Below are 12,915 nucleotides of genomic sequence, written 5' to 3' on the forward strand. Positions count from 1 at the left end.
GCCTCTGCAACCTCCATTGGCTCATATAAACGTTCACTCATTCCTCATCTTTTGAACACAGCCAAAGCTTTAATACCCACCTTCTGGGGCCAAGCAGCAACTCCGCCTATTAGGACCTGGTTGCAGAGGGTTGATGAAGTTCAACTCATGGAGAGTATTACCCATAATATCAAAGGAACTTCAGAAAAACACTCAGCCACTTGGGCTCCTTGGGTAGATTTTCAGTCCACCCCCTCATATAAGGATATTATAGTACAGATCTCATAAATTTATTACTTATATATCGTCACAAAAAAAAAAAAAAAAAAATTTCGATCACTCAACATTTCGCACATGTATGCCAACACCCCACCTTACCCTCTCCCTTCCCATCTTACCCTCTATTCTATTTACTATCCTCTTTTTTTTATCTTTCTCCTTTCATTTTCTTTCCTACTATCAAGTTCTCTGCATCTCATGCTTTCTGTTCGCTTAATTATACCTCTCTTATCTAACTGATGCAAGGTTTTTCATCTTGTTTTTACATTTTGATTTCTGTGTTTACACTGAAAGAAGTCTTTTTTCTACTTAATTACTACATTGATTATCATCCTCCTTTCTGAATATACAGAACTGTTTAATGTATCTCAGGCTTCTTGACACTCACTGTATATATCCGAGCATTGAAATTGACTTTGCTTCTCATAATATTTGTACCCAGTTTGTGACATAACTGTTTATTTTTGTACTTATTTTCTTTAATAAAAATTTATTAAACAAAAAAAAAAGCAGAGCTGCTTTTTACTGGGAAGCTGTCCCAAAAAATGTATGTTTTCTGGAAATCACTGACTTTGGCAGAAATTCTATGTTGTGCCATGTGTTCATTTGGGAGATTACTTATTACTGAAATTTTTTTATTGATATATTGGACAAAAGGTCTATGAGACTGTACCCGAAAAGGCATTAATACATACACAGATAGCTACCCAATACTGTAGTAACATAAGCAAAGATGTAGTACCATAAATAAAATGCAAAAGGGCTGGGAAAAATTTCATTGAAGATAAGTACACTTACAATGTGGGTTTGCTTCATTGCATCAATGTACGCACACCCAGTAATCATGATCCCCTTACCAATCTGCTACTACATACATGTACAGTATAATGCATATACTGCTGTCCCAGTTTGCATCCAAATACTGCCAAAACTATCAGACAATGAACAATAAGAATTGTGTGTTAGAATTCTATCTAAACATAAAAAAAGCAATGTGACAAACAGCACGATTTCTCACTAGAGTGTAAAATGCGCAAGTGCCAAACAAAGGAAAAGTTCCAAAAGACCAGTACCTTATTCTGTGGCAGCAAAAAGGCAGTTATTGGACAGGTATTATTTACCAGGACCTTCATTCACAGCATATGAAATCTTTTATCTGTGCTTCCTGTGGTCAAAGCCTGCACTTCTGTATTATAGTGCATGAACATGTACTGCAGTTTGCCTCGTGAACTATGGCATTTTCTACTTTCAATAGTCTTTAGTGATTTCAATGCACACTTCATATGGTTTTGTTCCCACTTAAAATGCACATACAAGGATGCTCCTGCATGGCCTTTGGTCCTGCTCTAAGCTCAACCACTACTGGAAGGAGGTCCACCGAATTGTTAATTGTGAATTGTTGTTGTTACTCTGCCCCAGATGATCGGGCATTTTTTCTTCTTCATGGTACTAATATACCATCCAAAAGCTACAAAAGGTCACTTCTGCGCCATCTCCTAAATGCTGGCAAATCATGTATCTCCCTTAGATGGATGGACCAGCAACCTCCGTCCATTGGGTTCTAGCTACGCAGGGCAGAGGAGTTGAATTCAATGGAGGATTTCGTACTGACAAACCAGCACAAACCTGAGGTGTATACTAACGTGGACTCTATGGAACATGTTTGCAAACTCTGAAGAAGGAAAATCTCTTGTAATGATTATTATTATACAGGATTTATATAGCGCCAACAGTTTACATAGCGCTTTAGGCTGACTGTTAGACACAAGTGTCCCCCCTGGTGTCGGAGGGGTGTAATCCATCCATTTTATCCCCCTCCCCTCTTTTTTTTCTCTCTCTTCTAATTTTGTTTCTTTTTTTTCTTCCTTTCCTCCATACCTTTTCTTCTTGTTTTCCCTCGCCTTTTTCCTTCCGGGTTTAGTTTATTTAAAAAAAAAAGTGGTACAACAGTATCCTTCAATGTCCATAATGATTATGAGGATTTCTGTATGGTGTTATTTCCGAGAGTCCTTGGTTTGCAGGGATCCCTGTCATTCTGAGGGATTGTATGATGGAAGCCTGCAATTGGATGCACCCATCAGGGTGGTTTGTTACTTTTCACTGTAATCTGGGTATATTGTTATACTGTTTCTGTTTTACTGCAATGTTTTATGTGGTTGGAAATTGCTGTCTTATAAATAAAATATTTGAGGGGGGGGGGGGGGGTGCATGCAAATAGCTCAGATATCACACATTTTACTTTTAGGTACTCCAGCACTGGTGTACAATTAAGAAACAAAATTGTATACTCCTTAGCAAACCACATTTGTCAATAAAGTGCAGGTGCACAATAACTCATTTGTGACTGCAATACACATCAAAACTGCCCCTTGCCATGAGAACGTTAATTAGCCTTCCAGAGAACTAGGAATACGCAACTGTGTGTGTTCCTAGTTCTTATGCCCTGTGTAAAAATGAAAAAAATAGTCACAGATTTACAAAGTTAACTGATGCACAATGTCACTAAATATAAAGTGGACTAGGGCCAGTTTGAGCATCCAAGCCCAAAAACTCTGGTTACAAAAGGGATAAATACTGAGATGTTACCATATATGCTTAGTAAATCAAGTCTAATGGATCTTCATTGAAATTACCACTATATCAAACAGGTTAAAAAAAAAAAAGGAAGACTTACCCAATACTGACCCATGGCCAACAGCCACTGTCTCCCCTTTAACAACGAGCTTTACCTGGACCTTGGTTTCAGCAGCTGTGTTAAAGATGGTTATACTCACTGCCTCTTCTACCCCAGAGCGAAAAACAGAGGGAGCTGCTATCAAATAGCCCCTAGGAAAATGATAAAGATAAGACTACAGTTATGACAATGAATCTACAAGACATCTGCTCAGTAGCAGCAATATGCTATGAATACAACATCAGATGTTACTGGGAAGGAATGACGGCAGCATACACCTTTATACAATATTGCTAGGCTAAAGACTGTTCACATTAAAATTTGCTATGACATTTGATTCCATAAAAGCCACCCTGTGTGTCTGAATTGATACAACATAGCAGAATTGCGCCCATGGGACTTTAAATGAGGTGAGCACAGAAAGGTCAATGAGAGTATGTACAGTAAACATGGTAAATTAATTAAAAATTGTATGACATTCATAGTATATAAAACATGTACAAAGGTGCCAAACCACTTGACAGTATTATATACAACATTACCAAACGGCCACATACATATGTACTTGGAATTGTTGCTATACAGTAATACACAAGCATCAAAAAACTTGTCGCGTTTCGCGAGTCACTGCTTGCTTTTTCAGGAGTAGATGTATATGCAATGTGTCTACAGAGTAAAGAAAACGTGTTGAGTTTTATGATGCCTGTGTATTACTGTATATCAACAATTTCAAATACATATGTATGTGGCCGTTTTGTAATGTTGTGTATAATAATGCCAAGTGGTTTGGCACCTTTGTACATGTTTTATGTACTATGAATGTAAATTTTTAATAAATTAATTTACCATGTTTACTGTACATACTCTCATTGACCTTTCTGTGCTCACCTCATTTAATGTCCCACAGGTGCAATTCTGCTATGTTGTATTAAGTTTGGGCATGGAGGTGTGTCACAGGCAACACCAGACCATTTTCTCTTTGAATAGATGCCAAGAGCCTGGCTCAGGATCGAGCATGCTTGAGGAAGGGGCTTCTTAAAGGGGCACTCGGCGGGGGGAGGAGCCAGGAGTGCCGACAGGGGACCCTAGCAGAGGAGGATGGGGGCTGCTCTGTGCAAAACCATTGCACAGAGCAGGTAAGTATTAATGTTTATTATTTAATGAGAAAAAAATGTAAAGCTTTACAATCACTTTAAACCATTCTTTGCATTAAGGTAAAAAACCTTTCCATGTCAGCTCCCCCAGGCCCCTTGAAACACGCACCTGAGCCTGATCTCGATTCAGTACTGTGCCTGTCTGCAGCAGCACTGCTCTTCTCTTTTCTCTTTTTACAGGAGGCTCGGCTATCAATGAAATCCTGTGAGCACAGAGAGTGGAGGCGGGGCTGAGCTGCACTGTATGCGCCAATAGATCGAATGCACATGAATACCCCAAAACCACTGCACAGAGCAGGCAAGTATGGTATATTTATTATTTTAGAAAAATAAAAATTAAACCTTTAAATCACTTTAAAGTCCTAGTAAACCTGGAGATAGGCTTTACAAAAGAAGGTTTAAGAAAAAGCAGAAAAAAGATATATTAATTTAATAAGGCTAATAGAGAAACAAAAATATAAAACCACATGCACACAGAAGGTCTTGAAACTGTTGGAAATGTATTCAGAATTGTTACTAACCACCAGCAACCCACAGAAAGAAATGTTGGAAAAAATACACTGAGAAAAAAGAAAAAAGCAAGCAAAAACCCAGATACTTGGAATTGCTAGACAATTATTTCCAATATTCTATTTTAGTTTGTCCTCCAATAATCACATGAAACAGCATGATGTATTCTGATCACTATAATTAGCTAGTGAGAAGATTTTGTTCAAAGCGTGGTTATGAGTTAGCATTAAGTTAACCATTTTGGCAACTGAATAAGGTGTTTGGGAAATATATTTTCAACTGCATGTGCACCTCCCAACTTTACGAGCTGAGATGTACTAAAGGACACCTTTGAGTACAATATTGTGTTGGTGAAAAACATACCCCTACCACGCCCCCAACTGCACAGAAAATGAAGAATTAACATGTAAAAAATGATTGGTTAAACCCAAAAGTGTTTTATACCACTACGTTTCCTCTAAACTGGTTATTCAAAATAATAATTACATGGATGATAGGTTTAATGCAGTACACTACTTTTGGTAATTAAATAGCACATTTTTTGCTGAGAATTATACTTTAGACCAAAAAAAGGTACAACTGAACAGGGGAGCCTGTTTGTTGGGAGCCCAAATGGGGTTCCACAGTTTGTAATGATAGTCTACTAATCAATGGGCTGTTTATTTTTTTAACTATAAAGTTTCTTTAAACAAAATATAAGTAACAAACATTTCTATTAAGAAACATGTCATTACAAAAAAAAAAAAGAAAGCATATTTAACAAACACCATATACAAGGTACACAGGCACTATTGGTAACCTTGACTAATAGACCCCGTTTACACCACTTGAGCTCAGACTAAAAACAGGGAGCTTATATTATAAATTATAACAATGGATCAAAGTAAAGAAATGAAAGGGCACAAAACTACATATTACACAAACCTCTCATTGGTAAATATACATTATATTTACCAATGCACTGCTTTTTATAAAAGAACAATGGACAGCTGGGGAACCTGACACTTTGGAACATAACTTAAAGTGATTGTAAAGTCTCATTGTTTTTCCTATAAAAATAACAAACATGCTTTACTTACTTGCTCTGTTGCAGTGGATTTGCACAGAGCAGTCCAGATCCTTCTCTTCTCAGGTCCCTCTTCTGTGATCCTGGCTCCTCCCTCCTGTTCAGTTGCCCCACGGAGCCCTGACCCAGCCCCACCCCCTCTCTTCCCTGATTGGCTAGCTGACTTTGATTGACAGCAGCGGGAGCCAATGGCGCCGCTGCTGTGTCTCAGCCTATCAAGAAGAAGAATCTCGGTGCTGGGGAAGCTGCTGCACACAGAAGGATTTTTATCTTAATGCATAAGGATAAAAAAACTACTGCCTTTACAACCCCTTTAAAGTTTAACAATGTTCTGTATATTTCATTAACCACTTAAGGACCGAGCCTCTTCCTGAGATTTGTTGTTTACAAGTTAGAAACATTTTTTTTTTTGCTAGTAAAAATTACTTAGAACCCCCAAACATTATATATTTTTTTCTAACACCCTAGAGAATAAAATTGCGGTCGTTGCAATACTTTCTGTCACACCGTATTTGCGCAACGGTCTTACAAGCACACTTTTTTTGGAAAAAATACACTTTTTTGAATTAAAAAATAAGACAACAGTAAAGTTAGCCCAATTTTTTTATATATTGTGAAAGATAATGTTACGCCGAGTAATTGATACCCAACATGTCACGCTTCAAAATTGCGCCTGCTCGTGGAATGGCGACAAACTTTTAGCCTTAAAAATCTCCATAGGCAACATTTAAAAAATTCTACAGGTTGCATGTTTTGAGTTACAGAGGAGATCTAGGGCTAGAATTATTGCTCTCACTCTACCGATCATGGCGATACCTCACATGTGTGGTTTGAACACCGTTTTCATATGTAGGCGCTACTCACGTATGCGTTTGCTTCTGCACGCGAGCTCGGCAGGACGGGGCACGTTTAAAAAAAATGGAATGGTATGGAAACGGGTGGGGGCCGTCTTCCCCTCACTCGTCTCCAAATCCGCCGCAAAGACCACTATTATCGGAAACTGGACCACCGGCCGAAGAAGAGGATACCAGGGTTATGGCAGCTAGCTGCTGCCATAACACAGATATCCCTCTTCAAAGTTAGGACGTATATCGGCGTGCGGCAGTCTGGAAGTGGTTAAAGTGGAAATTCACCCAAAAGAAGAAGTTCCACCCTTCCCTCTCCTCTGTGTACCCGCTCCAACTTCCGGTTGGGTCACCGCGGCGGATCCACCAGCAGTTCTCCCACTTCCTCCCTGCCCGCAACCTTCTATGATACATCACAGGTCCCAGAAGGCTGCAGGACTATTCGCAAAGCGCAGCAGTAGTCTGCTAGGCCATACTGGGTTTTTTTGGAATCTGTTTTTTGTTCGTGAATAATTGTGCATATTAAGTACACAATGGGGTTTATTTACTAAGGCTGGAAAGTGCAAAATCAGGCTCACTGCTGCATAGGAACCAATGAGCTTCTAAACCCAGCTTGTTCAATTAAGCTTTGGTAATAAAACCTGAAAGCTCATTGGTTTCTATGCAGAAGTGAGCCTGATTTTGCACTTTCCAGCTTTAGTAAATAAACACCATTGTGTACTTTAAAGTGGGGTATGTCTGTATTGTAATTAACCTCCCTGGCGATATGATTATTTCAGATTTTTGGTGCTGAAAGCGGTACCATTATTTTGCATGGAAATTTGGCATTTTATATTGTAGGCCTGTAATTCTTAGGAATAACTCACTTAAATCTGTCCAAACAAGAGTCTAGTAGACATCCCGGGTATGATAAAGTTTGAAACACTAAATCATAAATTATAGTATAATAAATAACTATAAATAAATTATAAGAAATAATAATATAATAATAATAAAAATGATTCAATAATGTAATCAAATCAAAAACACTGAAATTTGCTCAGTTGCAGAATTGTCGCTGTTGTTAATTTCAGTGTTTGATGGCGGATTTCCCCACAAATCGATATCGCTCAATTCTGCAAGTGATTCTAATTTATTATCGCTGTTTTCTAGCTGGTCTAAACCTGCTTTTGATGTGAAGGGACGGTTTTGGTTGCTTTGGACAATCTCCAGTTTCCAGGCAAAAAGAACAGTTTTTATCATATAAAACTGCATGCAGGGCACTGGAGAAACCACTAGGGACAAAAGGGAGTTGAAATAAATTGATACAGTAATGTAATCTGTAAGATTATAGTGTACTGTATATGTATTGTGTGTTTTACTTTTTGAATTTGGCGCCATTCTCCGTCCCCGTGCGTCGCAATGCTCGCAGGGAACGGAGCCCGGGCACAGTGATAGATCGAGCGGAGGACGGCTCGCTCACACTGGGGGGAGACATCGCAGGATCCTAAGGACAAGGTTAGTAAGCTCTTCCTGGATCCTGCGATGTGATCCCGAGTCTGGCTCGGGGTTACCGCTTTTGGTACTGAAAATCTACCCTGAGCCAGACTCGGGAATACCGCCAGGGGGGTTAAACCTCTTTCATACATCTGGGTTTCCATTCAAACAGCAAGTCTTAATGCAATTGTAAGAGCTTTTGAACGAAATGGCTATGGCTATGACAAGAAAGAATGTTCTGACAAACAATTTTTCAGAATTTGCATATGAACGTTCGCATGAGAATCTAACTGTGTTTGGCCAGCTTTACTCTCCCTACCATACTGAAAACTTTAATTATCTTCTTCGTCATAATGGCCCATACACGCGATCCGAAAATCGGACGAAAAATGCCGCTTTCAAAGCGATCATACGATAATCGGATCGTTAGTACCGAGTTTGAGAGACGATCACGACAGTTTATCTGATATTATTATATATCAGAGAAACACAAAAAATTTTCTTGTACGATACCAGATCATATGATTTTTGTTTAATCAGTACAGTTGTCGTCTGAAAATACAATAGAAATAAACTACAACACGTGACATCACTTCTGATTTTTTATTGTGTCGTACGAGAATTTGTGTCACTTTAGTAACCTCTCCATTTTTGACATGCGACTTGCATGCAAAAAAATAAATATATAAATCAGGGGCTTTAAGTTTGTCACTGGAACGTATGCCAGTGCTCACACCCTAATGTGTCAATGAGGTTTCATTGAACACATAAGTTGTAACCATTGTTTTTTGATATATTTCGTGCTCCCTGCTTTAAAGGCCAGATATAGGTTGGGGTGGTTGTCATTAGTTTGTACACGAGAAAAGTATAGGGGCTCCAATTGCTGACCTCTCTTTTGAGAATATTAGTTCCCTGGCTGTCACTTTGGCTTCAATGCTTTCTGAGGCTTTGACCTGAAACAAATATAGAAAGAGGGAATTCTAGCACTTTTTTAAAAAGAACAATTGAGTACTGTCAGTGATACTTTTTTTTTTTTAATTTGCAATAACATCAGACTTTTCAGGCCAAACTTTTAGGGTGTGTCCCCTTCTTCAAAGTCCAAGCAGTACTGAATACTCAGTACTGCTTGGACCTTGAAGAAGGGGACACACCCCGAAAGCTTATCCTGAAAATGTAGATTTTGGGACAAATTAAATAAGTATCACGGACAGTACTCAATTGTTCTTTTTGCAAGTGCACTAATATGTAGGGTTGTCCCGATACCACTTTTTTAGGACCGAGTACAAGTACCGATACTTTTTTTCAAGTACTCGCCGATACCGATAACCGATACTTTTTTTTAAATGTCACGTGACAGTGTGTTTTTTTTTTTTTTTTTTTTTTAACAGTGCTTTCTTTTTTTGTGGGGTGGGGGGGTGGGGAGGGGGTGAACGGTGTATGTGTGTGTGTGTTTTTTTTTATTTATTTATTTATTTATTTATTTACTTACAATTTTTATTTTTTAAAATCATATTTTTTTTATACTTTATTGCAATATGTGTTTTTTTTTTTTTTTTTTTTTTAATCAGCTCTGTTGGGGGGCTTTGGTGAGATATCAGGGGTCTTAACAGACCTCTGATATCTCCCTCTTGAGACAGAGAAAGAGACAGAGGATAGAGATTCCCCAGTCCCTTTCTCTGCAGCCTCAGCTGCACTGAGAATGAATGGAGAGAAGACAGCGGCTCCTCTCCATTCATATCCATTCCAATCACAGGAGATTACAATGTTTCAGTTATGTGAATGGACAGAGTCAGCTGACTCTGTCTATTCACAAAGCAAGGAGGAGGAGGACAGCGGAACGGAGGGGGACAGAAAAGGAGAGGGGATCGGAGGTGACAGTCACAGCGGAGAGGCACAGAGAAGGAGAGGGGAACGGAGGGGACAGTCACAGCGGAGAGGCACAGAGAAGGAGAGGGGATCGGAGGGGACAGTCACAGCGGAGAGGCACAGAGAAGGAGAGGGGAACGGAGGGGACAGTCACAGCGGAGAGGCACAGAAAAGGAGAGGGGAACGGAGGGGACAGTCACAGCGGAGAGGCACAGAAAAGGAGAGGGGAACGGAGGGGGACAGCGGAGAGGGACAGAGAAAAGGAGGGGACATGGAGGAGGATGCAGTGACAGTCAGCGGTGAGCGATCACCGCTGTGTCACTAAAGCTGCTGAAAGCCGGCGGGGGGGAGAATCTTGTAACTCCCCCATGCGCCGATCACAGCTGTCCTCCAGGTATCAGGTGAAGCATTGGGAGCATTTGCCCGAGTACAAGTACTTGGGCAAATGCTCGGTATCGGTGCCGATACCGATACTAGTATCGGTATCGGGACAACCCTACTAATATGGCTACGATTACCTCAAGCATGATAACACTTTTTTTACCCTCATTTATAGTATGCTTGTTTTGGGTCTTAGACTCAGAAAGTACTGCAGACAAAGCATCAGCAAGATAGCCAGTGAACTAACATGGGCAAGCAGACTGCACCTATAAAAACCTCTCTCAGTCAAAACATTCCCCAAAGACAATCAATAAATAACAAAAACTCCAGACTTTATTGTGGCAAAATATGGCCAGGGCACTTTATTTTGGTGTTGAAAATAATAATAACCATACATTAAATCTCATCAGTAATGAAAATAATAATATATATCTTTGCCTAGTCATAAAAACTCAAGCAAATAACCAGTATACAGAAAACAAGTCCCCCCCTGAAACCGGGGGTAACACCACAAACAAGTGCTCGTGACGGGACGGGGGACGGGGGGGGAGGGGGGCTTGGAGTGGGTAGCTCCCGTTCCGTGATGATTCAAAGAGGAACACACCTGGGCTGCAGCCCTTTATATAACGTGCCTCACGCCATCTGGCAAGTTCCAATTAATCCGATTGGACACAATTTTACCTATACAGTAAGGTGTGGGAAATTTAAAGAGACAGTGCACAGTCAGGAGCCACATGCCAATGAAAGTGTGCCCAAATAAATTAAGCCCACTTGAGCATTCTCAAACAAGAGGTTAGCAATGGCAGTGGCTGTAAAGCATTGGAAGTCAAACACAGCCAGTCAATTTGCGTTTTCAAAAGAAGGCCAACAAAGGTTCTCTTTTAAAGCAAGTTCCTAATACTATTTTCACACCTATTAAATACATTTAAATTATTTATTTTCTACACCAAGAAAAAGGCCCAGGGGAAAACGTATGTTTTCTCTTTTACAGTAGATTCCATTCCCGCAGTAAATAAATGGACAGCTTGTTGCTACTATACTAACAAAATTATACTAGGACTCAAAATCAAGTGGTCCTTCTGGAAACTTAAAAAAGCTTATCCATTAACATGAAACCTTCTTATTAACTGGTGAATTCATTTTTAAATATATTTGCAAGTTTTCCAGTGCTCAAGAAAAATGCCCAAGGAAAAAAACAATTACATAATTTATATGTCCAAACTACCTGAAGAGTGACAGGATTTATTAAAGCGCAGACCCTGCTGACCAGTATAATCACCTCTGATTGTAACTACCAAAAAAAATAAAAATGAACGGCATAGTTCAGACGAAAAAAATGTCAGCTATGCACAGAGAATACTCTTCTGTATTTATTCAATTGCAAACATTGATTGTAGTAATGCTCTACCACAGTGGCCAATATGCAGTCTTGTGAACCGTGCTGCCAATCTTTTACATGAAGCTGAATTGTAGTTGTGTTCAGTACTCTGAGCTACTGAATATCACATTGTTTTCAGGCTGTCCAAACACAAGGAATGTTAATACACTGACCATGCAAAAATACTAAGCAGCCTTTGAGTAAAGACATTATCTGAGGACAACAGTACAGCTTGCCAAATCTAAATTTGCTAAATTATAATATCTAGCAGCAGAGCATTTAAGTAAAAAAAGAAAAGAAAACAAGACCCTATGACATTTTAAATAATTATTATATAGATAAATTCAGAGTTGGTCCATGTAAGGTAATTTTTCAACTTTATTGGCTTGTTTATTTACTAAAGACCCAAACTATTGCTGCTACTGTTTTACATTATTTTTGTGTCCAATAATTGTGTTTTTTTTTTTTTTTTTAAAGTTAAAGCGGTATTAAACCCCAAAAAGAAAAATGTAATATATACCAGCTAATCAATCTTTAAATGTGGGGGCTGCATTACCCCTGTACTATCAAAGTAAATACCGTACTGAAAATTAGCAAGCATGCAGTGGTAATTCATTTCCAACTCTGACCCAGAGCAAAGGGCACTGCTTTTCTGTTGTGACCCTAAGTACAGTAGTAGGCCCTTTAACATTTTGGAAGAGATACTAAAATGAAGGTGTGCACTGCAGTGCTTCAAGCTCAGCATAACCCACAAAGAAGCAAGGGTATATTAAGCAGCCATGTGCATTGCTAATATACATATTTAGTTCAATACGAATCAATACAGAATCCCTGGTTTGTCCTGGAAGTGCTAGCAGAGAAGAGGGGGAACAGAAGAGATTTCAAATCCCCGGGCAACTGGAGCAGCTGCAGGGGTGCTAAGAGCTCAATAACCCTGGGGGTAAGTACAGTGTGTGTCAGGGGGGTAGGGAGGGGTGTATACTGTTAGTTCACCTTTACATTTTTTCTGTAAAAGGTGAACTAACACTTTAAAGGAGTTTTAAAGTGCAGCTCCCCCCCCCCCCTTTTCCTACCTAAACCTGATCGTTCCAGCGACAGGAACAAGCACAGCAGCTCCACCTGCTGTCTCAGATCCTCATTGGATAGACTGATAGCAGTAGTAGCCATTAGCTCCCGCTGATGTCAATCAAATTCAGTGAAATGGGAGCTGGAGGCGAGGCCGAGTCCTGTTGTCTGTGTCAATGGATGCAGCAGCAGGACTCGGAAGCATGCCCGCAAGAGTGGCCACATGGAAAGTGGCTCTCAGT

At 39.6% G+C, this 12,915-nt stretch overlaps 1 protein-coding gene across 2 annotated transcripts in view; it reads right to left on the reverse strand.

The window, feature by feature from the left end:
- The window catches only part of CPAMD8 (C3 and PZP like alpha-2-macroglobulin domain containing 8), a 424,223-nt gene that overhangs the window by 370,385 nt on the left and 40,923 nt on the right, over positions 1–12,915 (reverse strand). For both annotated transcript variants that reach the window (XM_073592930.1, XM_073592923.1), the window contains exon 2: positions 2,933–3,084. In XM_073592930.1, coding sequence (XP_073449031.1) covers positions 2,933–3,084 — 152 coding nt within the window. The remainder of the gene's footprint in view (positions 1–2,932; positions 3,085–12,915) is intronic.

Source organism: Aquarana catesbeiana, linkage group LG01 (genome assembly GCF_042186555.1).
Source record: "Aquarana catesbeiana isolate 2022-GZ linkage group LG01, ASM4218655v1, whole genome shotgun sequence".
Lineage (NCBI taxonomy): Eukaryota > Metazoa > Chordata > Amphibia > Anura > Ranidae > Aquarana > Aquarana catesbeiana.